The 27,744-nt window shown below is 36.7% G+C and overlaps 1 protein-coding gene across 35 annotated transcripts in view; it reads left to right on the top strand.

Annotated features, from left to right (window-relative positions):
* Positions 1–27,744, top strand: part of LOC119647768 (RNA binding protein fox-1 homolog 2-like) — a 58,872-nt gene that overhangs the window by 4,811 nt on the left and 26,317 nt on the right. For 33 of the 35 annotated variants that reach the window (XM_038048940.1, XM_038048931.1, XM_038048919.1 and 30 more), the window contains 4 exons: positions 20,687–20,872; positions 22,910–23,074; positions 25,350–25,964; positions 26,133–26,186. In XM_038048940.1, the coding sequence (XP_037904868.1) occupies positions 20,687–20,872; positions 22,910–23,074; positions 25,350–25,964; positions 26,133–26,186 (1,020 nt within the window). Of the gene's footprint in view, positions 1–20,426; positions 20,576–20,686; positions 20,873–22,909; positions 23,075–25,349; positions 25,965–26,132; positions 26,187–27,744 lie in introns of those variants that run through there. The other 2 variants (XM_038048915.1, XM_038048939.1) reach the window with 2 other exon arrangements.

The following is a 27,744-nucleotide window of genomic DNA, read 5'->3' as shown; positions in this document are numbered from 1 at the left end:
CATCGAACACAACATTTGATAAAACAAAGAAAAATTTACCTAATGCTGCTCACCTAAGTCGTTTACATTGTTTTTATCTATACATCGTGTTTCTCCCACACGAGCTTGAACATCGTCTCTAAAATATTTTTATGTAACAGAGAGAATGCCTCTGTACTGCGCGCATACCATTGGAAAGCTGCATGCTGTAGCTGCTTGACATCATGAATTCTGACATATTGTGAGTAATTATTATATATCGCGGGCAGATTTCTTAGACGCCGTCGAGCACATGCTAGTCAGGCTGGTTGGCTGTCGACTATATGTTCATTAACTACATATCGCACTATTGTTTTGCCCCCACTTTTTGTGGGAGTTATCAATAGCCATTTGTTGTTAGAGCTTTATCAGTAGTTTATCTCAATACTAGGTATTGTTGGAGGTCGAAGAAGAAAAACAATCAAATTTTGAGAATACTTCATGCAGGTGAAAATCTGTGGGCGTGTATTTATATAATGCGTATATTTCACTGGTTTTTTGTTACGAAAAAACGTCCTAGTATATGTTGGCATTCAGGGAAAAGGAAAGTGATCAGCTTAAGTATGTAAATTTGCATTTGCTAATTACAGAAATAATTGTTTAACGGGGTGCTATGGCTTGTAAAGGTGTTATGTGAAATTTCTTTTTGTTCACAAAGTGTACTTTTTTTGCAGCTCATCCAACCTTATTTCCATTTTTTGAAGTCGATAAAGAATGGTACGACTTATAACTGTAGAACCAGGTTCTATTTTCCAATCTGATGATATTTGAAATGGGTTGTCTTTGGATACGTGCCCCATCAGCAGATCGTACCTTGTAATCGTTCCCCGCTTTCTTTCCCTTTTCTTAGCTTAGAAGTCTTATGAAATGCTTTGGAAACCTTGTTTCTCCAGCACCCTATGACATTTACTATTTGGTTTATAGTGTTCCACTCCTTTCATAATTTTCCAATAATTTCCCTTTCAGATGAAGAATATGTTTTGTCGTGCTCGCTGTGTTTTGCATAGTTCTCTTCCAAACATTTTCAATCCCGATTTGCTTTTCGTAGAACTTGTTGGCGTTGGTCAATCATCAGCGGGCAATGTAGCTAAATTACATATTTTTTCTACATTCAGGATGTAGGTAAAAACAACCAAAGTAACAAATGCGTGTATATATTTCGTTGAACTCAATAGTTTAATTCAAAATTTATCAAAGTATTTCTAATCGTGTTTTTCTAAAAAATACATTTTTCAAATTTGCTGCAGTTTTCGATAACACATTGCCCGATCGACCTGATTTTTTGCATGTTTGGTATATCTTTCTACATACAATGACCCACCAGTTTTTGACTGGATGAAAAATGTAGTTTCACCACACTAAAAATAATCAATTTTTTGCAAAATTCTAATATTTTTTTAACTTCGCCATTTTGTCAAATTTAATTTTTTCAAGCACTTTCAAGGTCATAGACACAATGGGCGAACTTTTTTTGAAACTCCGTAGATCGTAGATAGTTTGCGAGGGTGGACTATTTTCTTTTCAGCTCTTTAAATCATTTCTGATTATGTGCTATGCCGTATGTAACAGATTCAATGATCATATTTTTGCATTGTATTTTTTGGTAAAGTACACATTGCATCTTTCTCGGATTCTGTCACGGCATTAAAATTCAAAGGTTTGCATTCACAGCGACTATGCAGTATTCATTCCCTTATGTTTACAAATCTGTACTTTTGGAATCGATCCAATGTGTGTCGATGTTTTGCCAGTTTGCTCACTGTTTTTAAGGTTCTGTGTGAAAGAAAACCTTATTAAAAGTAATTCAATGTCGTGTCTGTTACACCCGATTGACTCGGGAACAGCTGAACTTATTCTGACGAAATTTGGTGAAAACATTTGACCCCTTTCCATATAGCAATTGGCGCCATTTTGTGATGAGTTCAAGAGGGCTACCCATTCATAGGAAAGAGGGGTGCACATCTTTCTTCACAGAATACGATCATGGATGGATATCAAATGAAAAGGCTCAATTAATACTTTTCGAAATTACTATTTTGCTCAATTAATACTTTTCGAAATTGCTAGTCGTTTTGGAGCATTCTATTTTTCTGAGTTGTGACAATCTCGCCAGATGTTGGATTTTACCTAATACTAGCACTAAGTACCAAGCATTTAGGCTCGGACGATCCTACCTACTTAAAAACTGGCACTGGTGGTAGGTCAATGGGAGAATCGGTACAGAACTCCCCGCAATATCGAGCACGTATGCAGAATGGTGTACTTCTGCATGGTTTGATGCAGCCTGTGTAAGAGTCCCAAAACATCAAGGAAAGCCGTGAGAAATTTAGGTATAATACCTGCAGCAGACAACATTATGGGAACTACAACCACCCACACGAGACGCCAAATTTCTTTGGATCACCTTCTTCTCCACGTATTTCCGTTCGATGTTGCATTTATGGGGATAGCAACGTCAATAATATACGCGGAGCAACCCGTCTTGTCAACAGCACGTCAGGCTGTGGAATATGGCGATCAGTCAAAACTTGCCGGTCCCAATACATGCTGTAGGCGCAACTATCAAGTACTGCTTGCGGCTCATATCGATAAAACGGACCTGTTCCCGTGATCAGCCCATGCTTGTATGCTAGGTTTTGATGGACAGCCTTACGAACAGCATTATGCTGGGGATATATTTCACCGGTGTCATAAGAGTGCAGCCAGAAATGAGATGGTCTTGCGTCTCTAACGCCGAACTACACATTTTGCACTAGTCATTCTCCATCCGTTCTTTCATGATGGGCTTTTCATAAGCTCGGGTACCGACCACGCCGTCCTGAATGGCCCACATGAACCCCTTCGTCTCAGCAAAGAGCTCCCCACACACAGTTATCTGTTCGACAAATGGCTGCCAAAGACAATTGCATTGGACTTCCATTCATCGATCTTCTCTTGGTCCGACTTCACCCCACTCAGAGGATTGAAAGATCGATCCTTCAAGTTAAATGGAATTAGTCCACAGTCTGCCTTACAGACAGCCGCATATAAAGGACTCGCCTCCTCTTTGCTGTAAAAATAAGCGCGAAGCGAGTCGACTTTGCACCGCTAAACGTTTTCCAGATCGGTCTTTGTCCACGGCAATATTCCGAATGCATAAGCCAGTGTGTCTCGGTCATAGCTTCGATGTCGCCCTCTAGCATCATTCAGTAGCCAGGGGTTCAGTGTCATGCAAAACCAAAGGGAACTCAACGAATCTCCCCGGAAGATGCCCCTTCGTATACGGATGGGCTCTAAGGTATTAGCACCCTCAGATGTACGCACTGATAAGGTGATATGCCACCCTTCCATGACTGTCGCCAAAAACTATTAGTTTCGGATCAATGTGATGCAAATGTGGGACATCGATTAGCCAGGTATGCGGCACCCTATCGCCTGGGGATAATCGATATTGCAACTAAAGAGGCGATATAGCAACTTTGGTCTCTAGCTGCTTGTCCTACGACTACCGAGTCGATAATGAGTTGCTCTTTGTAACCCTTTGACCTAACTCGGCATCCCTTCTGCTCCTCGGACAGAATGTTGGTCTCGAGGTGCGCATTGACCCTTCCACTAATAATGGATATTATGAATTTCTAGAGGATGATAAGCAAGTAATCGGTCTTGTGTTTGCGGGATCCGTGTCCTTAGGGATGAGGTGAGGAAGGGTAGAAATTCCTCCGCCCACTCATGACCCTTTATGCTGTATGCCAACCGACTTTGTACGCTGGAAAATTTCTTATACCAGAAATATTGCACCCGATGGAGACCTGGGTTATACTGCATGTGTGTGCATCAGAATTCAGTAATAAACATGTTTGCTTAGGATGAGCGCAATATTTATGTCTTTAATATGTGTAAATCTGGGAGTTTAGGAATATATGGAAGAATATTTTGCATTGTTGGCTATATACCAGAAACACTCAGCTTTCGGTAGTCATTGTTGAACTACAGGCGAATTACCCAAGTGGCCTGTAAACCTTCAATATAATTGCTAACCAGGTTACAAGTTCGTCTATCTCAGACCAAGCGATTTAACTAGTAGCATGAATAAGTTATTAGATCAGGAAAAGCAGAGATCGTGTGATGAGCAATTTATTATTGCCGTTGCATCATATTAATGTTGCCATAGAAGTTACATTGCTTTTATATTGTGCTCAGAAAATATAGAATAAATTTCATTGAATCCATATATTTGATTATTTAGGGCAGCAATCTTTTTTCTGGTTTCAATTCATGTAGGTGCGGTATATTTTTGTTCAACCATATCCAATTCTTCTATGTATTTTATCCGCCTCAGTAAAAAATCTAAAGATACTTATTGAAGCAAAGAACTGATTATTTAAGATGCGAATTATAAAGTGGTAGAAGCGCATTGATTATTGATGTATTTCCATGAGCAAAGGTCAAAGTGTCGAATACGGCTCTTGAACCAGTAATTACTGGGTTCTGCATAACTTATTTAAGTGAACTTCAACAACAATTTTGATAGTTGAAGGTCTCTACTGAAGTCTAAAAATTTGCTGACTGTAAAATGCGATTCCCTGACGCAAATTCAAGGTATTTTCACACTTTGATACTACAATTTGGTAATGATCATCTTGAGATCTGAAGGCAGCCAGTTAACTAATTATGGTTAGATTGAATGCTTCATGGCACACGAACGTATTGTTGATAATTTTTATATTTTGATTATATTAGTAGTATATATTTGATAGTGTATGTAAATATGTATGTTGAGAATGATGAAAACAGAAGAAGAAAAATTACGGAAGCGAGGAGGAACTTCAAGGCAATTGGCGGAAACTTTACTCCCTCGAGAATTGGAAAAAATTAACTTTATCTGAAAACCACTTTGCTACGTACGTAGTTGAATTTTTCTGTCTTTTTCGAATTTACCTAAATCGTATATTGATATGTTAGCACTTACCTACGACAAAACCAATCATGCATAACCAAAATGGCCTCGATGAAGCTTGCATTTTTGGGTGGAAAAAAGAGAATTGTTTCGTGATGCCATCGAAAATGAGAATAAAATTCAGAGCTTCAAGTATGCGAACCCAACTAATATACAGAGGGCCTTCGATTTTTTTTATATTTATGTGAAAGATCACAACTTTTTATCAGATGCATATTTACAAGAAGTGAGAACGCATCTCATGGAATATTCTTCTTGTACCACCTTTATGTCAAGGGGCATTGTATCGTGACCGGCTGTCGGATGTCAGCCGCCTCAGCTGTGAATCAGTATATCACTCGAATCAGGGTATTAGTCTCGAGCGAGCCCATTGCCTCCTATAGTGTTCCATAGTCCTGTAGTGTATACGCTTCAAGGCCCAGATCCAAACAGATTGTTGCGAAGACGATTATTATTATTATCGCATTTATGCACTAAAAGATGATATTGGTCTTCAATAATTTTATTTTGCGGTTTCGTTAATTTCAGTTTGTATTAAATTTGAACATTTTATTTTGATGGATGGGGGGTATAAATGCGATATTAACAAAGCAATATGCCCTGAAAAAACGCAACACCTGTTCTACTAATGTTTGCTATATAGTCTAAACAAATTCCCAGTGAACAATAAATGAAGTTGAGCGTTTCAGTTATGAGAGGCTGCGCACGATTTGTTGGATTGCGCGTAAGTAAAGGCAAGGTATCAGACTGTTCGCTTCGAGTTTCACTTAATATCATCGTTTAGTAATCTTTCAATTAGTAATTAATTTCCGTAGAAGTTATAATGGTTATTACTTATGATATCGACCTCCAATGGATCTTAATAACCTTAAGGTCCAATCAGCATATATCAAATGATTAAAACTACATTTTCTTATTATTATAAATGTTTCAAATCTCACGGAATTACTATGCGGTTTTTGCAATTCATTTACAGTGATAGATACGCTTTTCTAAACAACCGTCGGTTAGGGACGTGTTAGTAAAAGGCATAATGGCAACGAACACGGCGTTTCAAGCCACCGTTGTTTCCATAACAAGAGCAAAGAGGAATGGTTAGAAAACGCTTCCTTGATAAACACCGACACAAATACGAAGAGTTTTCTTCGAATTTAACTTTTCGGGTCGTGGTGGAGCAATTGAACCCAGCGCACGAGTTCTGCTGGCACTAGGTGTTGTCGTAGAGCATATCAGATGAGCTCGTGTGGCACACGGTCAAACGCTTTCTCCAGATCCACAAATGCAATGCAAAGAAGGCATTACTTCTCACGGTGCTTCTAAATAGGTAACCGCGTAACGTTTTTGCGTCGGTAGTTCCGCAGTTTTTGATAAACTCGGCTTGACTCACGGTTATTTGGATGATTTCGCGAATATGGTTGCCAAGAATGCGTTCAAAAATCTTCATGGCATGGGACAATAACCGGATTGAACGGTAATTTGAACATTCTGCTGGACTACCTTTTTTTCCACATTGGAACTGTGGTACTTTCTTGTCAGTCAGATGGTTTCCTACCTTCCTGAATATCCGGATGAGCTACAATGTTGAGTTCCGGCTCTTCGCTTTCAAGAGGTCAGATGCGATGTCGTCAGGTCCTGTTGCTTTCTCCGACTCCATTTGTTTTACTGCTTCCTTGACTTTAGTGGCGCTGACAAGTGGAATTATGCCAATTCTCGGCAATGCTTGTGTGTTTGGAGGATGAACAAATTCTTCCGTTGAAATCTGCTCGAAATATTCTCCCCATTTATCCGTCGCGGCTCGTCGCTCGCTAAACAAAGTACCGTTCTTGTCATTAACGCAACAGAAGTGTTTAATATAGTGTGTACGTTGGTGTCGGCTTCTGAGAAGTCGATGCAGATCTCTCTCGCCATCCCTAGTGTCCAGTTTAACGTAAAGACTTTTACAATAGGCAGCTCGGGTGACAGCAATCGCTTTCTTTGCTTCCTGGTTGACATTCTGTAAATTTTTCAAGTGGGTAGCACATATATATATATGTATAGAACAAATGCTGTATATATATATCGGTATATAACATAGTTAATCGTCTAAAACGAAGAAGACTAGGAGAGATTACGAGAAATTGGCACACTCTCCAGTTGCGACACTGACATTTTGAAGGTTTTATAGACTTATTGAAATTCGAAGTGATTTGGAAGTTATCTTCAAAGTTATTATATTATACCAAAGAAAAAGTTTCCGGTTTCCGGTATTTTTCCCCATAAGCATGGTTCTGGGGATTTAAAAATATATCCTCCATATGTGGAGTAGGGAGCTAAGAAGTTACTAGTCCGGTCCACTCTTAGTAGTAGAACCTCAAACTTTGTTAGGGATTGGGCAAGCGCCAATAATTAATTAGAAAGTGCTGTCTATAATATGTTTTACAATACCATATCATTCGAGTTTCCTGAAATACTATTATTAATTCTACAATTCGTTTTTCTGAAGTGATGTCAAGTGAAGCCAAAAACATATTCTGGTAAGGTTTGCTTTTAATAAATCCAAGTGTAAATTGAGATTTTAGGGAAATCTTGCTTTAATTATTTGAACAAGATCTATTCTGTTTTTAATTATTTTTCATAGATACGCGATAACGAAAACTTTTAATGTGTTCCTCTCGAAAAAGCCATGTTTGGTTCATGATTTTCTGTGTTAAGAATCACAACGTGGAACCTCATTAGGTTTGAGGAAATATTCATGAATTATGGAAACGTTTTAAATGACATGAAGAAAGTGCAAATATGGGTTTTTGATGGTAGTGAGTATATTAGTGTACTTGCAGGCATTCATATAAATTGCCATCTTAATATTCTAGTTAGAATGACTATTGAGGCGTGGCAATATACCTGTTGCATAAACCGTTTTGAAGACACTTAGACCTCGTGCAAAATTGATAAACAATTTATATGTGCACAAATGATGACCCATAAAAGTCATAAGACTATTAAATTGGACATTGCTTGCATTAAGAATAAAAAGATATATGTTCAAGATTCGTTCTTATGAAAAATATCTTAAGTTTTTTATAAAGCAAAACCTTATTAAAATCGGTTCAATGTCTACTTGTCTGTCACACGCACTTTGCTCAGAAATAGCTGTACTGATTGACATGGAAGTTAGTGGGAAGTTGAAGCCTGTGAACGTCCACACTTGTGAGTTAATTTTTTAGGTTAAGTTTAAGAGGCGTCCCCACATATGTAAAAGGAAGGTATAACATATTTTTTCACCAAACAGTCCTATGGGTTATCAAATGAAAGGCCTCGATTAGTATTTTTCAAACCTGACATTTGTTGGCAACAAAGTGAACAGTGCACAATGACCAGACGGCAAAATACACACAATACAAATATCTACTCAAATTAAGTTAATAATAGTGTATTACTATTGGTTTATCATAGAGTCATAAAAAGTTGCAAAGCTGTAACATAGACTATAATATGAAGGATGATATCCCCAAGTTGCATCATTTTTATTTTACTGAAAAAATTGGGAGAATTTTCACTTAGTTTACACTTTTATTGGTTTTCTTTATATCAAAAGAAGAAAATCTCTTTTCTCGGAGCCTTGGCTATAGCGAAAGAGTTTTTCACAAACCTCGAAATGAACATTGATTGCTTACATACATAGAACAGCAACAAAGAATTCTTGTGTCGAAATTTCCGCGCGTCGAAACGCAAAAAAAAAATTGAAAGTGATAGTTTGATTCAAGAAAAATACTTTTCCGGTTTGCATTTAGGAACAGATGCTAACGTATTACGCTAGAACACTATACACAGCATATTTTTTTGAAATTTTACGGAGACAGAAAGTGCTTACATACATTCGATTTCGACGGGAGTTGTGCGAACAACAACACCAAATTCCGCGCATAAGGACTGGTGTTAATGTCGTGTGTGTGATTTACGAGCCCATGGGTGTGAGTTATTGCAAGCACGTGGCCGCAATTGTCATAACAACAGACATTGCACAGCTTGCTTAAAGATTCATTTCGGATTATTGGATCTTAATGAAATCAGTGGGAAAATAATACTCCAAAATTCTTCGAAAGGAAATTTGGTGGAAACAAACATGCGCAACATTTTCGGCAATAGATCCATGTTTGCTCTCCTAGGAAGTGAGGAGCAGATAAGCAGATGCATCCGTTTCCTGTTGGGATAAGATGAAGAAACACACGAAAACCATCCAGGCGATATCAACACATCAATACCCCTTAGCTTTACGTCGTGCCTACCCGAAAGGTGCACAATGAAATTTTGTGCTTTTTTCCACTGAAGTTGCTCCCCCTGTATATAATCTCCTTGATTTGTACGTAACTACGTGCAAATCCATGATGGTTTTTGATTTTTCAAATAAAATCGAGTAAAATATAAATGTATTAACAATTTAATCTTTTTTTGTTTTTTTTTTTTTTTTTTGAGTTCTTCACAGCTGAAATATATAATTTCAAACATTCATCAAGAATCAATCAACTAAATCATTTGCATGTTTGCATGTTTGATATTCAACGTGCGAACTGCATATATGATTATGTGCCGTGGAATCATATATGCTTTTCTGCGCTGAATGGTAATCAGAACCCGTGGCAAAAGGGGAACTGTGATTAACATTTAATAAACCAACAGCAAGTAATATTATAAAACATATGCCTACTCCCACTTTATTTTCTGCCGAATCAGAAGTCAGTCATACATGGATTGCAGGAAGCCTTTTCCAAAAAGAGGCATCGCAAAGCACCATAATACAGCACAGCTAAATACACAATGAAATTCAATAAAAATCCGGCAGGTAAATGAATTGGATAAAAATTCTGATCACGTACATCCTCAATGCGCACTTTCGAGGTCTTTTCACGATTTCTTTCATTCCCAACTACTTCTAGCAGATTCATAGGCCAAATCAAAAGAACAGATCCCCTGCACTTCTCGTTCATCACTAATGTGTTCTGTCTTTGGTTCTTGCAGATTGTGAATGATATATTTTCGATAATGTTCGGGTCACATATCGCGTAAGGTTCATCAAACGCTGCCATTGCCAATTGAAAGGTTTTAGTTTTAACAGTCATTTGAAAAGCGATAAAATGATGATAAATGAAATCTTTGTTAGCTGATCTAGAATGTTACCAGAATAGTAGGGCAACCATCGCGACTTGATTTTGGATTGTAAAATCAAGGACCGATTTTATTTATGAAAAAATCTACAGAACATAATTTATCTAATCCTTCTAAAGAAGAGCAAATGTCAATTTCTAGCGGCTACTTATTTCTTCATATTACTCTAATTGAAAAGCTGAAAATGTATTGTCTTTTGGGTGATAAAAAAGAGGGGAAAAGAAATCAGTTTTTCATTTATACCCTTCTAGAAACAAGTGTACTTACTCTCTATTCTCTTAAATTATTGCTATACTTTCCTGATAGCGTTCAGCAGAAAAAAGTTGCCTTGAAGTGGTTATACATACGCACATATGTATATTGTTCCCCTTGTTTGAATTGAATGGTGACCGGTCTATTGAACCCGAGGTCGTATTCATTATGGGCCTGGATAACGTTTGTCCATTGAATATGAAATGAACGAACAGCATTGTCTTCTATAGTAATTACAGGAAAATTGTAGGTACCTGCGTCTGTGGTTTCGAATCATAGCACACTTCATACCTCACACAGTCTATAAGTTGGGGTGTGATTTGACATTGCAGTAAACATGTATCCGAAAATGTGACGCAAACTTTTTTGACAACCGTCTTCGTTTATAATTTCACAATCGCACCATTTTACAAAGCGGTCTATAATTCGCATGCCAAAACTTAATACTCTCGCACATTATTAACTAAATTAACTTCAATTGATGATGTCGCTCTATATAGCAATGCATAATAAAGACAAATTGGAAAAGAGCTTCACTCATACACACAAACTGCAAGGGTTTCGTCGTGTACGCGCATATAAGTAATAACTTTAAGGTTTCGTAGAGTGCGCGCATATAAGTAATATTTTTCTTCTTCCCAAGGAAGATTAAGATTGGAAATGTTCATTTAGTAAAATTTTCCAATGTATTTATTGTTTTAAGATATGTTTGGAATGCAAGGAGGAATACTCCATAAATGGGCAGTCTACGCCTGTTATTTGGATTTAACGAAAGAAATTCAGTAAATCCCCACTGCCTAGCCGTAATGATTGTTCCCTTAGATTTCGAATAAGGTCACTAATATGTGACCGTGGAAATAGGAAATCTTCACTTTGCTCTCCTGATCGTTCTAAACAATTGCCAATTGTTGGCTGTTGACTATGTATGTAGCTTAAGCTTTCATTATTTTTTCATGACGCAATTAGTAGTGCGGCGCAATACACAATGAAAATCTGATCTGTTTCTGATTCGCCTGGAGTGAAGCATCTTTGTTATGGGCCGATGATGTTCTGGGCGTGTGGGGCTACCCGGCCTAGCAATATAGCGGATAATATCTTACAGATGGTACTCAGCCACATGAAGTCTCTATAGTTGCTGCACTGCATGATAACCCCCTTTTATTTTTGGGATAGATTATGCCTGTTTACCAGTGATCAGGCATTGGTTCGCTGTCCCAGACCTTAAACATAAATTGATAAACCGCTTTATGTGACTAGTCTTTTCCATATTTAACCAATGCGGTAGTAATTCCATCGTATCCTGGCTTTTTTAAGCTGATGAATTTCACAGACTGTTTCTTCCATGCTTGGTGGTTGAAGCATCGTCGTCGTCTTCAGATGGCGGAACTCGCGATATTTGGGTTATTGATCAGTTCATTAATTGAGAAGACGGGTTTTTTGAGATTCTTTTCAGTGGGAACACAAATTGGGACATTATATTAGTCATATTCCGGACAAATTTTGAGAATTTAAGCCAAAAATCTTCCGTTGAAGGTCGTAACTAGAGTTCTCCAACTGTAAACCATGTAGCGACTTCAATTTTTATCTGAAACGAAAAAGCTTTGAATTCTACATAACTAATTTATTCTCTAAGGATATGAACCTCAATGCAGCTGAACAACACTTTCAACTTTTTTTTCACAAATTATGCAAAAAAGCAAGCAAATGTTGGTTCATATTCTTTGTAATTTTGTAAAGAATCAAAATTTCTAAATTTTGTAATGATCGATTTATTAATTTTTGAGTTAGTATTCCCGAAAATGTAAGTCTTTTTGAAAAAAAACGCGTTCGAAAAAAAAAATGTTTGAAAAATTTCCTTTGGGATATGAAGACGTTTATCTTTCTTAATTTCGAACAATATACAGTTACAACCAATCCAAATGCACCCATAACACATCTCTCCTGATGTTTTTGAGAATACCGATAGCTTCGGAATCCTTGTACTAACCCCGAATGTGATATGGAGTCAAAGGCTGATTTATAATCGATCTAGGCTATCTATATATTTGGTTTTTGGTGGACAGCCTGCTTTACAGCTACCGTATTGATTATAAGCTGTCCTTTATAGCCTCGGGACCTTTTTGCACGTCCATTTTACTCCTCAGCTATCGGTTTATGAACATCAAGATGTTTTGAGATGCGCAGAGAACTGAATTAAAAATCTTGTAGATTGTAGGAAGACAAGTAATTGCCTGATCTATATCGAGGTTACTTTCCCGACCTGAGCTAGTGAAATTTTTTTAGAGTGCTCTTTGGTTCTGGAAAAACAAGGTGTGTCTACCCTTCACTGAAAACTCTTTTGATATCTAAGGATACGATTGGAGCACAGCAAGTTTCTGCTTCAGCACCTCGAAGATTTCTTCGACCGATATATCATTATATAATCATTGTTCACAATGCATATGTGCACCCTTGGTGATGGATTTCCAAGTGCTAGCGTGACACGACCAATCTCTTTTCTCAATTATCCGACTGTTTTGTTGAGTCGAAACACCAAGAACGAGTTCCCCTGCGCATACCTTTCTTATTCGCTCCAAGATGTTAACTATGAAAACAAATAACCGTGGCAGCCGTAACGTAGACCAGGCTATGGACCTCTGTCGCAGCCAAACGATCAGTCATTTTGTCAACGCTAGCAATGGTGTTGGTTGTTGCCGACGTAAGCTTTAGTTTTGGGTTCTTGGCCCTAGCGTATTGGAGAATCTCAGTATATTCTGTGAATTCGATCTGCGGACAAAGCCTCATAAATTTGGCATCCCCAGTTATTGATCGTCTCCTGACAACTGAGCTCATGGAATGTCTTACAGATGGAGTATTTGAGTTGCTTGTTTGACTAGCCCAGTAAATTGACGACTACACGCCGATCTGAAGTGAAAACTTTTGGAGGATTTGTTGCCTAGTTGGTAGGGCAGCTCGGATATTATTTACTAACATCCAATATTGTTGACGACGTTCTATTCCGGAACATGACTTAGTTCCGGGAATCGAATTATGAACGCGTCTTGGGGTCGACAACACGGTGATAAGCGTGGATGTTAAATGCGTTGAGGTGGTTCGCCCAAACTATATAGCGTCTAGGTCTTTCATCCTTGGTGGTTGACGGCATAACCACCAAAACATCCAAGTGCGAAAAGCCGCTCTGCTGTTAGGCGATTCCCAACTTTTTAGGGTACTGTTTTCGTGTTCCTAGAGTCCCATTTATATAATTTAAATTTATATCCGCTATTGCACATGAGAAAGAAAAAAACGACTGGACGTTTCGAAGGAGAATCTCGAGAAGTTGGTGCTATTTCAACAAGACGGCGCTCCGGGTCACAAAAAAATTGGATTCGAACTGCTCAAGCACCTATCCCATTTACCAAATCTAACTCACGGTGACTTTTATCTTGGCTCAACACCTCCGACGCATGAAATTTAAGGAAGGGAGAATCTAGTGTCCGAATAGCTGAGTGTTTAGAGCACAAGGCTGTCGTAGTGAATGCCGCGGTTCAAATCTCATTGGGGGCAGTGGGATTTGTATCGTGATTTGACCGTCGGATACCAGTCGATTCAGCTGTCAATGAGCACCTGATTCAAATCAGGGTAATAATCTCGGGCGAGCGCAATGGTGATCACATTGCCTCCTACAGGGTAATGTAATCCTGTAGTATATCGTTACGGTCCTGAATGAAGTGCTCTAACACACTTCAAGGCCCTGATCCAATATAGATTGCACCAACGATTATTATTATCCCATATTAGCTCCAACAAGTATTGTGGAAGCAATCAACCCTGCAATAGAGCACCAATGTTACAGTGTCCTATGGTTACCTCCAAAGATAGGGAAAGTATCTGGAGGGGGGGAACCGTTGAAATATAGAGTAACGTCACTGCAATTCATCCGATAGGATGTGATAGGATTCCTTCACTCCGGATTACGAATTTTTTATGCAAGGAGGGAAGGGAAAGGGTCAACACAATTAGAATCGTTCTGCTTATTCGCGGCTGTTTACAAGATTAACTTGCGATGTTCGTAGCTGACTCGATTGGTCATGTCATTATCCGCAACACATGTCTCGCACCTGGTCGCATGCAGCTCTGCGTTTGCAACTCAAGTCAGAATTAACCTGGTACACCAAATATATGTTTTAATTTCGTTGAATCGTAAAAATTGTTTCCTCTGTGAACAACATTTTTTAAACACTTTTGCCGTAAGCCTTTGTTGTTCCGATCTTTCGACTTTGCGGCGCTTCAATCGCGGAGCAAGGAGGTGCCCAGTATATCATTTTTAACTTTTACTCTGAGGTTCTTGGCGCTAATTCCATGTCAAACACGATAATTTTCTCGACCGCACCGCTTCTCGCCTTTTTCATACGAGCAGAGGGCGTCCGGCCGCCTCTAGGAGGATCAAAAACTTCGCTTGTTTGTTAATAACGTTGCTTAACAGGAAAAATCAGTCGGTCATAATAAGGAGTGTATCTTAGCGACGCTGTGTCCCGCCTTCAACCAACCAACAATAGTTATGTGAACGTGATACTCATTACTCGATCCTGTGGATTGCACTGTGCGCAGTCGGCAAACGTTGGGAATGTGTATGGGGAGCGCCAACACTGTTCTCAACATTGTTACTGCTCTCCATACCGCATAATATTTTGTTAGGCAACGTTACTGACAGTATTTATGGCTAGATTGTGTATATATAGTCAAAAAGTATAACACCTACTTGAGATCGGAGTCATTATGTTAATTGATGGATTTTTGTTAAATTTAAGATCAATAGGTTTTTCGGTTTGCCACACGAATAAAAACATCCGATTTGAATTATTACAGTTTGATATTGAACATAAACTGAAATTGGGTTTAAAATTCTATTTTTCGTAGAGCAGCAGTTATTTACTTATTACATAATTGTTCGAAAAGTTTAATACTTATTACAAATAACATATTTTCACATTTCATTCACTTTTAATCAAATATGATTTTTTTTAATACAATTACAAAAAAATCAAATCCATGCATCCATTTTCGAGCACAACGATTACACGGATGACGCAAAATCGTGGGGCTCAAAAGATGTCACCGGCTGTTGAAGTTTTCAATAACTTCCAACATATGTGATATGTTTCATGACGTCCTTTTCGTGTCGTGATCTAACAAACGCCTTAATTCCAACAAGGCCTAAATATACCTATAGTTTGGGCTCATCGGTATACTCCATTGGGTACTTAAAATTTCTACGTTCTGCTATTCGGAGCGACAATCAAATCGTCAAAATATACTTCGTTAAACTTCATGTGTTGCCGTAACAGAAAAGTTTTGTGAAAATGCTTTCACCATTAGCAACATTTTAGGTATATTTCTTTAACTTGAAGTACCGAATAAAATATGGGAAGAAATGTTACGAAACCCATCACAGTGTCTGCTCGGTAATTCCCGGTCACTGACTAGTTGTGTCATGAATCGCTCACGTTCATTTTGCTCCTCTATCCACAATTCAGAATAGTTCTAAAATGGACCTGAAATACATGAACAATGCAATATTTCACATAAGAGTAAAGAGGAAGCACTCATCGTTGTTTTCCAGTTATGCTAATGCTACTAGAAAGTCAATAGCCGGAAACGCATTAATTTAATTTCACGTTTCTTCAGACTGAACATCAAATGGTCATTTTATCACTAAGTAGAACATCCATGTGGTGGAATTATTCATTTTAATTACAGAAGATACATACATGTGATTTCATTTATTGGTCTTGCGTTTTGTTGATGGTTGCTTTTTTAAAATAGAGTATGAAATTTTATGAGTCATTCTTCAAAGTTAATTTATATAATTTTTGTCAGCTACAAAAATTCCTATGATCTACAATGTCAAATTGTATGAACGTTGTTCATAAATTGGAATTAACCCGGAAAATGTTGGATGAAGTAGGTTCAGGAATATGTTGTTCAGTTATCAAAAAGCTATATAAGGTCGTTTACCTCGTCTTGTCTTGCTTGTATCATTAATGTTGATAAGCAATCAATTGAGAGCGAGGTTAACTATGCAAAATATAATCTGCCACTTTAAAATTGTCGCAAATCGCAAAGAATTGATGCGGAAATTGAGAATGTAAATTGAAAATCCTATACTATAATATACGTCAATATTCGACTTGGAATGCTTCCAAAACCTATTTCCTACAGGTCTTCAAGTGTGGAAAATTTGAGAAACGTAGACATGTATGGTTGTATACGTTTGAATATAAAGTAAGAAGAAATTGTGAAAGAACAGATCATTTGTATTTCAAAGTGATGTATGAGGATTTATTTGGTGTGCACTTGTATTTAAATTCTCGCAATGATGTGAGTAGGGATGCAGTGCTTGATGCGCATATGTATGAGAGAAGTATTTATATCTTGTATCTGACTACGATCATATTGAAAAATAATCCCATAGTATATATTCTCATGATCATTGTCATTTACAGACTTCGTTCTGAAGATATTCATCGTCCATAAGGAATTATATACTTATTTACTAGCGTTCAATATGAAATATCCATTGCCCCGTTCCATTACATTCCATTGGAAAAATAGGTAATGGTTTTTATTCTACTGCCAAGGCTGCCCTTCAAAACCCGGTTGATTTAATTTTGGTAAATGGCTTTTTGTAGGTCTTGTTACACATGTACAAAAACGAATTCGTACAGTCATTGAATACATTTGCGTCCTTTTGACTCAAATTTATTAGTACTATTTTAGGTTAGAGTTACCAAAATGAAAAGTTGACTGGCAGGAAAGCTAGTTAAAACATCTGAAATTCCACTGTTTGCATCTCAACCGGTTGTGTTTTGAAATTGATGCGAGATCATACATAGATATGAAATCGTCTTCTTCCGTGTTTAGGATGCACTTTGAGAATTGATTTACCTGGAACCAACTGAATTAATTAGTTTAGACTACAATTCATGCGGAATAAACTGCATTCTCTTCGAATGTTAGATCTTTCCCCACCCACCTACAAGTGGGAAGTTTTGAAGAATTCATCGTAAACGTGAATAATTACATGCAATAAAATTTCTTAATCTAAGGTTACTACGAAGAAACTGCTGAAACGGATGTGATTCTTTTAGCCGAACTGTTCTATAATTTCCTTGATTGTTTGGACAAGAAAGAAATGCATTTCTGGAAATGCAACTATAAGGGCTTCCTTCGATCTTTGATATTTTTATTGGAGTTCATTCAACTGTTCACGCCCTCATATATACCTATTTTCAGAAATCCAGAATGTAAGCGACAGGCTGCAGTGTTTGCATGAGTCTGGTTCATATCTCATTGAATATCTACTCATTAATCCTCACATTCAGATATTTTTAGAAGCAATTCTATCGTACTACTTTACCGTCAAGCAAATGTGTAGTTTAAGACGGGGGAAAATACGAGAAAAATAAATTGTACATCTGTTTCCATACATACACGCTATTGTTGAATTTTATGTATTTTCTCGAGATTCAATCTTATGTTTACATTACGAAAAGGATTTGAACTGAATATTCCAGGTTAAAGCTTTAGTTGTTATTTCCCAGAGATTCCCGTCATCAAACTAAAAGTGCATAAATTAGAAGTAATAGTGCACAAATATCTTGAAGTTTTCCCAGAGAGACAACATAGAAGCTTGAAATCATCATGGGTGATCACTATGTTTTGGTGTATACCAGAAACGAACTCATAAGAATCGTTTTTTGAATGCTATTTTCCACTATCACTCGAAACAGAAGGAGAGTATTCTGAAAACTATGAAAGGAGTATTATCGGTACTCAGTCTACTATTGGTAGTCAAAAAGCCAAATTACCACTAAAGATGGTGGGGTGGAATGTTTAGATTCCGTATGACTAATACAATAAGCAATATATCGGGGAGGTATTTAGGGGTTCACGGGGTTTATTATTGATTGTACATAGCATAGTAGTTAGTAAGAATTTAATCATAACTCAATAAGATGAGAATCAGGTATCCGCCTAGAAATTCGACGTTGATTTTCACGTTAATATGCTGATTTGATTAGGCTTCAAAAAAAAACCTTAATTTCGAAATATTTGTGAAGCGGTGTCATCAAACTTGGAATATAGTTTTCCAACTCGTGTGGCAGTTTTGCTTTCCGTTCACGTTACAATTCAGTGGCATGCGACCAAAGGTGGGAAATGTATCAAAGTTTTGTAACCATTTGTCAATGTGATATGATTGTAAACTCGTCGTTTTCCAATCTTTTTGTGCGTGAATATGCTGTTCTTAGATATGAAAATAAAAACCAATTATTAAAAAACCTCAAGCAATCTTAACTTTTTCTTCCTCAGCCTTTCTCCCGCTCAGAAGCGGGGTTGGCTCGTCTTGATCGATTGCACCATTTCGCTCGTACAAAGACCTGATTAAGATTGAGTCGCGAGGCTTCAAATCACCGTCTAGCGCATCAAGCCATCGTTGTTTCGTCCGTCCTTTTGGTCGTTTCCCATCGACTTCGACATTCAGATCAAGCATCGTGAATTCCCGTTAGCACAGATTACTTGATCATATCACCGAAGATGTCTCCCTCGTATTTTTTCGATCAGCCCAACCCTATATTGAGCGCATGACTTCACTCAGTGACGATGAGAAAATGCTTACGTCTCATTCCCAATATAAAATGTAACATGAAACAATCATTTTATAAACCATGTATTAACAAGTACAAAATCGTGAGTGTTCGCCAAATCGACAATACGCTTGCCACTTTCATTGCGTGCTTCAAATTTTTTTCCCACATAGCATCTGTTGCCGTTTATGCAAAAATCAATGCGCTCTTCCGAAGGGCTCTTGCGAGTTCCTGCGTCTTTGCAATTTGGGTACCAATGTTGAGAGTGCAGACACGTATTTGTTCGGACTAATTTACTTACGTCCTGAGGCGGTGCTTGAATCGAAAATCTTTACTCATTAGTCGACAGGACCCAGGCCTGTCCTACCGCGTCGACTGAAATAAACGCTGCAGTATTTCTCCGAAGCTTTGAATTCAGCACGATCATTTCTATTTCTAACGATATTGAATACATTTTCTTGGTCAGCCTGTCGCGAGACCTCTCACCAAGAGAGAATAGGAGTAACTCCAAATATGCTTTATCTATTTCCCTGATCTCAGGATTTTACTTTTGGTTTAATGAGTATAGTACAAACCGGAATTCAAACAATCAAATACAATTATTGAAGAACCTCAAACAATCAATTATACAGTTCCTCAACAACGAATTGAGCTAACCAATTTAGAGAAATAGAAAAATTTTAAATTCGTAAGAAGGATACCTGCTCATAAGGTTTGAAAAAATTCAAGGAAAACTGCAACCGATGTTCAAACGTTCGCCATTTAGCAATTAACAATCAATATTATCTCAGTACAACTGCTACCTCAGTAGAGGTAGGAGAGTTACAATTTTTGCTGGTTAATACTAAAACTATTAGAAATCGGGGAACAAAACGTGTGATTTCATCATGCCTCAAGTAGTTTATGGCGATTAGCAAAACAATATCCCTCATTTGAGTGATAATCACTTCTTTGACCGGAGAAAGAATCAAACAAAAGCATACTCAACGTGAATGAAAAAAATTATAGTTCAACATGTTATTGAGTTGGTAGCTCGATAAGCTCAGTGAATTTTCTACATGCCTATACACAGATGCATTATTTATGCTGAAAAGGACACCGACGCTCTCTTTTTCTTTCTTGTTATTTTTTTCCCCTGTTTCATTTTCCATGAAAGTGTATTTCACTACAATCATAATTAATGCTGCATAAGTGATAACCCTACAGTAGTGAGGCAAACGCAAACAGCGTGATTGAGAGCGCAGAGACCATGTGGTTGTATGAACGACAGTGCCTCACTTTAAAAGTGCTGGTCTAATCCATAAATGATTTAAGAACATACCTTTGTTGCAATTCTATTGCTGAAGGCCGCACCTTGGTTTCGAAAGCCTGCATTTGTTGGTCAGTATCAGAGAAAGAGTTTGTAGTGGTAATATTACTAAGCCATAGAAAGCGATATGATTTTCTACTTTGCAATCACTTCGCCCGACAATAAAAAATCGTATTTCGAGGTGCTAAACGATCTGGCAAACCACTGACATGACTTTTTGCTTCTTTTAAAAAAGGCTGCGTCCAATAACAATTAAAACTTCTTACTCGATGTCCGAATATATGTCGATAGGTGAATTACCTTAAAGTTTTATTATTATTTATTAACGTATGTTCTTTTACATTCACCAGGTTCAAATTTTTACGACGTTTGTTATAAATATGATTTTTTTCTTACTTACAGCACATGGTTCAGGCGGGAGTTGGGCCATATCCTGGTGCTGCAGGATTTCCACCGGCCCCCTCCGCAGTGAATCCAGACGCACTGTCAGTTGCAGTAGCGGTTAAGGCCGATCAAGTCTCCCAACTTAAACCCGATGGTGCACCGCCTCCTCCAACATCAGTAGCACAAGTTTATATGCACAAAAAGGTAAGATTATGTATTTAAAGTTAATTTTTGATATGCTTTGTTATTCTGTTACTCTGTCTCTTTTCTATAAACATAATGCAATTTTTCTAAGAATTCGTTTATTACTATATCAAATTCTTTTATTGGGAAACTCAAAACTAAATTTATTGTTAGATTTCCTACTACATGTTATTTCTAACGGTAGGTGCATCTCGGTAGATTGAAATAACGCGACAATATTCCTAACGCTATCTATCTGGGCATACGATACGTACTTTTTATTTTCATAAGTTAATTTGCTTGTTCCAGCATTAAAATTGAAGTTCTCGGTACCGCTCTATAAAATTTTTTGATAAGCCGAACTCAAATTGTATGGTCAAAGATTATCATTATAATGCATGGAATTCAGAATTATCAGTGAGTTAAAATAAGGTTGATGAGAAGGTTTTGTGCCTTTGTTTAACGATATTTTTGAGGAAAATGGATGTTTGTGAAAAGCAAATTAATAAATATTTAGTTTAATAATGCGAAGGTCTCCGAATTACTTTAGATGCACTAAAATTACGTTCACTAAATGTCTTATTTTCCTTCATTCGTGACTCTGATTTGTGACGTTCATACACAATAACAGCGGAGAATAGTCAGTGCTACCAACGGTTTCGTGGACTATTATACTTTTTTAAATTGAAGTAAATAACATAAATAAGTGGTATTCAGTATCGAAGGATAGTAAAATAAGCCGGTATTTATCTCCCGTTCCGAGAAAGAAATAGAACCTTCAAGATGAAAGTCTATATTAAACTAGCAAACTTCTTTAATGGGGGTTTTCAACATACTTTACAATCCAATTAAAGATAAAAAATGAAAAACTAAAGGTTTTACTTGAAACGGATAAGGATTGATTTTCAGCACGGGTCTTAGTGGCGTAGCCTATATTATAATTGACATTGCCATTGTATTAGCAGTTTCGTGCTGTGAGAATGAACTTAAAGGGGTTTCTACATAAATTTGTAAAATGTGATAAACAACTATTACTGATCTTATCTGATACCTGCCTGGATGAGATTTATTTTTTCAGATGTTGATAGGATGGATTTTCAAGTTTTGGTATCACAATGTTAGTACAAGATGAAGATTTTAAATCGTAGAACTAAAGCGCTATTTGTACTGTTCCTCAAAAGAAATATTGTGAAGACATTAAATAGTCTTTTAAAAGGGCATTGCTTCTTAATAAAAACCTTGTAAAAAGCCGAATGGTAGACTTGGTTATCCAGAACAAATGTGAGGAAGAAGAGGGAACGGTTGTGCGTTTTATATCCGGCGGGGATACCTTGGCATCTGGGTGTTCAGCAGATAAGAATGTGCCATTCTCTGCAAAGTCGAGACATCCCAAACTGTCTGAATATTGTGATCTCAGTGTTTACAATTGCGATTTCCTTAATCTTCCAACTCGGTATAAAGTTTCATTAAATCAAAGACCGGAAGCTCGTCGCATCCGGTATGAAACGTTTGTGTTTTTCTTATATGAACTGTTAATCCACCACTGTTCCCCTCTAGTAATGGGGAAGCGTTAGGGTGTAGTAAATTCACATGAAAAACTCGACCATGATCTAATAAAACTTTGTTAATTGAAGTGTTGTTGAAGAATTTTGCGGTGTCATGGCCCATATTATGGTTCGTGATTCTGAATTTTGTGGTCCTAGTTTGAACTTAATTGGACTTGCAGCAATTCATTTGTGCATTCAACTATCATGATTACTATACTACAAAATAGTTACCGTTTTCACCTTGCTACCATGATTACTGAACTACTAAGCTCCTTAAGACATAGGAAACATTTGATTTGCTTTAAGCAACATTTGATTAAATTGATATTGATTGGACTAATTTCTGCATTTTTTTTGTATTTTAGTTTAAGTGATAGATTAGTTATATAACAAATATGAGTGCAATGCACATAATATAGATAATCTTTGTATTACTTATTTTACATAAAATACTGGTAAATTACTTTTCAACTTGAACGTTTCTTGTATTTTTTCTTCTCTCAACTTCAAGCAAACAACGCCACAAACAGTTCAACCACAATTTAGTCATTCACCGATAATCGGAACAACACAAAATGCTGGTATTATACCGACATCGGGCTCAACAGCACTTCCTTTAAGTTTACCAGTTGCAAGTAATAGTGCAACCATTACAAATGGAATTGAACAACAAACAGTTAGTATAGTTAATTGATATGCCAATTTGACTGCTTAGAATATATGTAATACATTCTGTCCATATATAACAGGGACTGAGCCAATAAAAGCCATACAAATCAGTTAATTATCAACCATTATTTCGAAATAGGCTCCATTTGAAGTGATACATTTTTTCCATCGAACAAACTAGTCATCCATACATATTTTTGTAAGGAAGTTCCGGGATCATCTCCAGTTGTATCAGCGAATTTTCATTTATGTATTCAATCGACTTAAAACAGTCCCTCGGTCGCAATTGCTATATCTGGAGAGTAAGGTCCTCACTAGATCCTATTGATAATGTTTTTCGTCGAAATGCCGCTGGTAAGGACAAATTTGTGAGATTGTATTGTGGTGGTGAAAAATTCAAGAGTTTCTATACTAGATTTCCGGTCTTTAACAAATGTTGTTTATTAATTGTTTGTCTACCGGAGGAAATTCTGAGAGAAAACTTCACTTTGAGTAACTAAATGTTTTTTTTTTCGATTTTGGCTAATTTCAGTGGCGCCATTTCGGTACCTGTCGGCTTGCTTGCATGCCATACTCACGAACCCAAATTTTGTCACTTGGGGTAATGTGTTCTGCAAACGCGACCCCCAATTGACTTGTTTTAACATGTTTCCAGCAACTCTTGTGATGACCCAGTTGCATATAATTTATCTCCTTTGGAACAGTCTTGCCACGATGCGTCTTATGCATAAACCGTTAATTGAAATGATTTCCGAGCATCATTTTTTCATTAAGTCTATATTTTCATCAATAACGTTGCAGATCTTTTCAGATGAGGCAAGTGTTCAACTATTTCATGGCACCCTTTGAACACTTTATACTACTCAAATGTTCTTGTTCTCGATATTACAATCTCCGTACACCCTCAAACATCTGCAGTGCATCCAACCAAGAAATACCATTCGTGAAAAGATACTGCTTGCTATATTTTCAATAGTAAAAATTCTCGATAACATTTGAAGTAAGGTTTTTGGTTGCTAGTAACAAAACAAACATATGGCGCTCAAATTCAATTTGAAAATAGATGATTCATATCAACATAGGAGTACATTTTTTTAAAGACGGGCCGTTTCAATTACTCAATCCCGGTTATATTTGACAGAATGTACAATCGCATCGTTCTTGTGTGCTCACTTCCAAGCACTATAAATACGTTTTTTTTTCATTTACTCCTAAATGAAAAAAATGACTAAGATTACATTAGAATGAAGTATCCTCTTGATAATTTTAGATTAAAATGAATAAAATCTCGAAATTTCATGAAGTTAGCAAGCACTGGCCATAATTTTAGAAAAATAATGCATATTCTCTTTCACCCACTTTTCATTTCCTCTGATGGTAGTATATATAGGCTCGTGGAGAAAAGGGAAGGGGCGGACGATTTTCTTAAGTCTGACGGTTCCTCGGAGTGAAATACGTAGCACAATTTCGAAGATAGGGCACAAAATTTTCACTTTTGGGCTAGATTTTCTTGCTACGATCATACCATGTAGTCTCACTTTTCACAAGAATATTGGATTTCTCTAGCTTCTCAAAATAACATATTCTTCGAGACCATAAAGTTTGCAACAGAAAATGATATTTATAATGTCTCGAATTTCTTCATAGAAATATTCGTGCCAAAGTGCTCTGTATTTTCGTTATTATTTCGTCTGTCGCAGAGAAAATCATTTTAAATTGAAATCACTAATCATTTAAGGACAGAAGTGACGTGAAAATTTTCAAAGCAAAGAAAACACCTAATTTTCTTATATCTTGAGAGGAGATAGTGAGACTGCAGGAGTAAGAAAATGCAATGAACGCGGTTTATTTGGATTAAAAACTTAACTCTACATCCATTTGGTCATCTTATCTTCTAACCCCTAATGATTACAACGGCGAAAACATTGACAACAGTAGCAGGAAATGTTTCGGAAATAATTCGTCCGACGAGTTACAAACTATTACATTACTAATATAATACATCGGTTGGCGAGACTTACTGATCGCAGAAATAAAATATCACAGATATTTACTTGCATACAATTGCAAGTAAATATCTGGAAAATGTATTTCAAGTCCTAATCGTTGCTGTGCGAAAAAGTACTTGTTAATTTCATAACACTTATAAAAAGAGTTTTTCTACGATTTGCGAAATTTACATTTTATACACATATATATATTGAATAAATAATAAAGTTGAATATTTATATAAAATACCTTTTAACTGTAAGTTGCTACAACCTTTTTCACGATTTTTCCAGCCTGATTTATTACAGCAAACGGAATCGGAAACAACGGTGGCTCAACAACAGCAGCAGACACTTTCCAGTGCTGGAGGAGGTGGAGGCAGTAGTGGAATTGTGAACACAAATACAGCCCTCAACGGAATGCCGCCAAATTCCTCGATAGCGAGTTCAGTTGGATGCGCTTTGTCCATGAGCAGCAGTGGATTGAGCAATAGCAGCACCAACACCGTAACAACAACAGATACAATAAATACAACTTTATCCGCGAGCAGTGAAATCGTCGCCAGTCCCGGAGTAGCAACTGGAACAGTCGCGACTTGTGGACCCTCATCAAACTCTGCAGGTTTGCCAGTTTTGGGTCTCCCATCAATGGCGTCCTCAAGCACAGTAGCGTCACAAACAACAGTCCCTACAGCGATAGTAACAGGAATTGGGGGAGCGGCGTCAGCAGCTGGTGGTGGGATTGTGACAACTGCTGTAACTACACCGGCCGCAGCTGCTGCAACTTCACTTGCACTTGTATCGGCTGCAGCACTAGCCTCTGCAGATCAAAAGAGTCAACCAAAGCGACTCCATGTATCCAATATTCCATTTAGATTTCGTGACCCAGATTTGAGAGCAATGTTCGGGGTTAGTATGCCTATATCTTACTATAACTGTTTAGGAAGCTAATCCAGTCATACACAAATAATTTTCGAATTAAGATTATATATAATTGCACAATGGTCCACCTTCCTTTTAAAATACACATACATAAACAGAAAAATACATGCTTCTAATTTGACCATGTTATTACAGCAATTCGGAACTATTTTGGACGTAGAAATAATTTTCAATGAAAGGGGCAGTAAGGTATGTATATTTTGAAATTTTAATGGGAATTTTAATTTGTACTTACGATAAAAGTACGCTAAATTCCAATTTTATAGTCCGTTCCATCCGTCTGTTAATCATTCAGATTAAAAACATAATATTCTTTTTATTTTATGTATCGAAATTAGATTGATCAATTAAAAGAAAAATAATAATAACTTTTTAAAGTAAATTTGTTCCTAATGTTACCTTTTCCTGCTTAAATTGAAAGTAGAAACACCTATGGAATCATATTTTGCATCGAATGTTATAATTGAATCATCTAGCGGAAATAGATCTATAAAAGTGAAAGGTAGCATAAACATGTATGTTTAATGCTGCATGGGATTCTCCAAATTAAAGTGAAGATCTGGGAATCTGGTATGAATGATGAGCTTTCATATTTCTACTTTAAATGGAATGACGAGATACCGCTTCTACATTCCCCTCCTGTGAAACAATAATGAACGAAAGAATTAATTGACAAGAAATTTGATCTCGTAGCTAAAAGCTACGTCTGTCGAAAAACACTCTATTCTACTAATAAATTTAATGTTCATGAGTAAATATGTAGTGAATGAGAAATTCGATCAAATCACTTCGATGATTTTCTTTATAGCTTAGTGATCGTCAGTGGTAAACCGTGATCCATCACATTAAATTATTATTTGTATCTATCTTATATTACAGTTTGTCGTATTTTTGCAAACATAAAGTAGACCACTGGCAAATAGACACGATTGCATGATAAAATTTTCAAAAATGGGTATTAAAATCACTTTCATGAAGTAGCAAATTTGCAAAGTTTATATTTTTTGACAGTAAAAAATTCTTCGCGTTGCCTGAATCGAATTTCTAATGGGCTGGCCTGCATCTTATTTTTTAGCAAAAGAAATATTTTCATTTCCATAGGATGTTATAAAACAATATATAGGATGCTGCCTTTCACTTACCACATAATTACTGAATGTCAGTGGAAAAATATCCTTGAAAATTGCAATAATATGGTTTCATGAACCTACATTACGGACAATTTTTAGTCAGAGATAACAATATTAAAATTTTTAATAAAACCGTTATCAATATTGAATGAAATGCCAAATGCTCAATGTTGATAGCATTGATCAGTGTTGATTTTATTATTTTAATTTCACTACGTACAGCATTTTTCTAATGTTTGCAGTTCATTTTAAAATTGAAGGAAAATAAAACAAAAGATTTTTACAATACAAAATAGAAGATTCGCTTAAAAACAATTTGCAATATAAAATATGGTATATATTTTAAGCATTTTTTAGAGTTTCAGGTGTAGGAAGGTATTTTGAAAATCTAATCCAATAATGTTCTCCTGTACGTTAATATTACAATAAATTTTCAATAGAATAAAAATCATATTAAGATTCTGCATTCCTTGTTTAGGGCATAAAACGTATAAACAATCATATTTATTTTCAAATTGGTTTTTCTTTTGTTACTTCCAAGTGGAGAATGAAAAACATAATCATTTAGACAGTAACAAAGGAAAGAACTGTCAATAGAATAATAAAAGGATCTAATT

This window comes from Hermetia illucens, chromosome 2, assembly GCF_905115235.1.
Source record: "Hermetia illucens chromosome 2, iHerIll2.2.curated.20191125, whole genome shotgun sequence".
NCBI lineage: Eukaryota > Metazoa > Arthropoda > Insecta > Diptera > Stratiomyidae > Hermetia > Hermetia illucens.
Note: the sequence above shows the minus strand (reverse complement) of the source record. Positions and strands in the feature narration are given on the sequence as shown.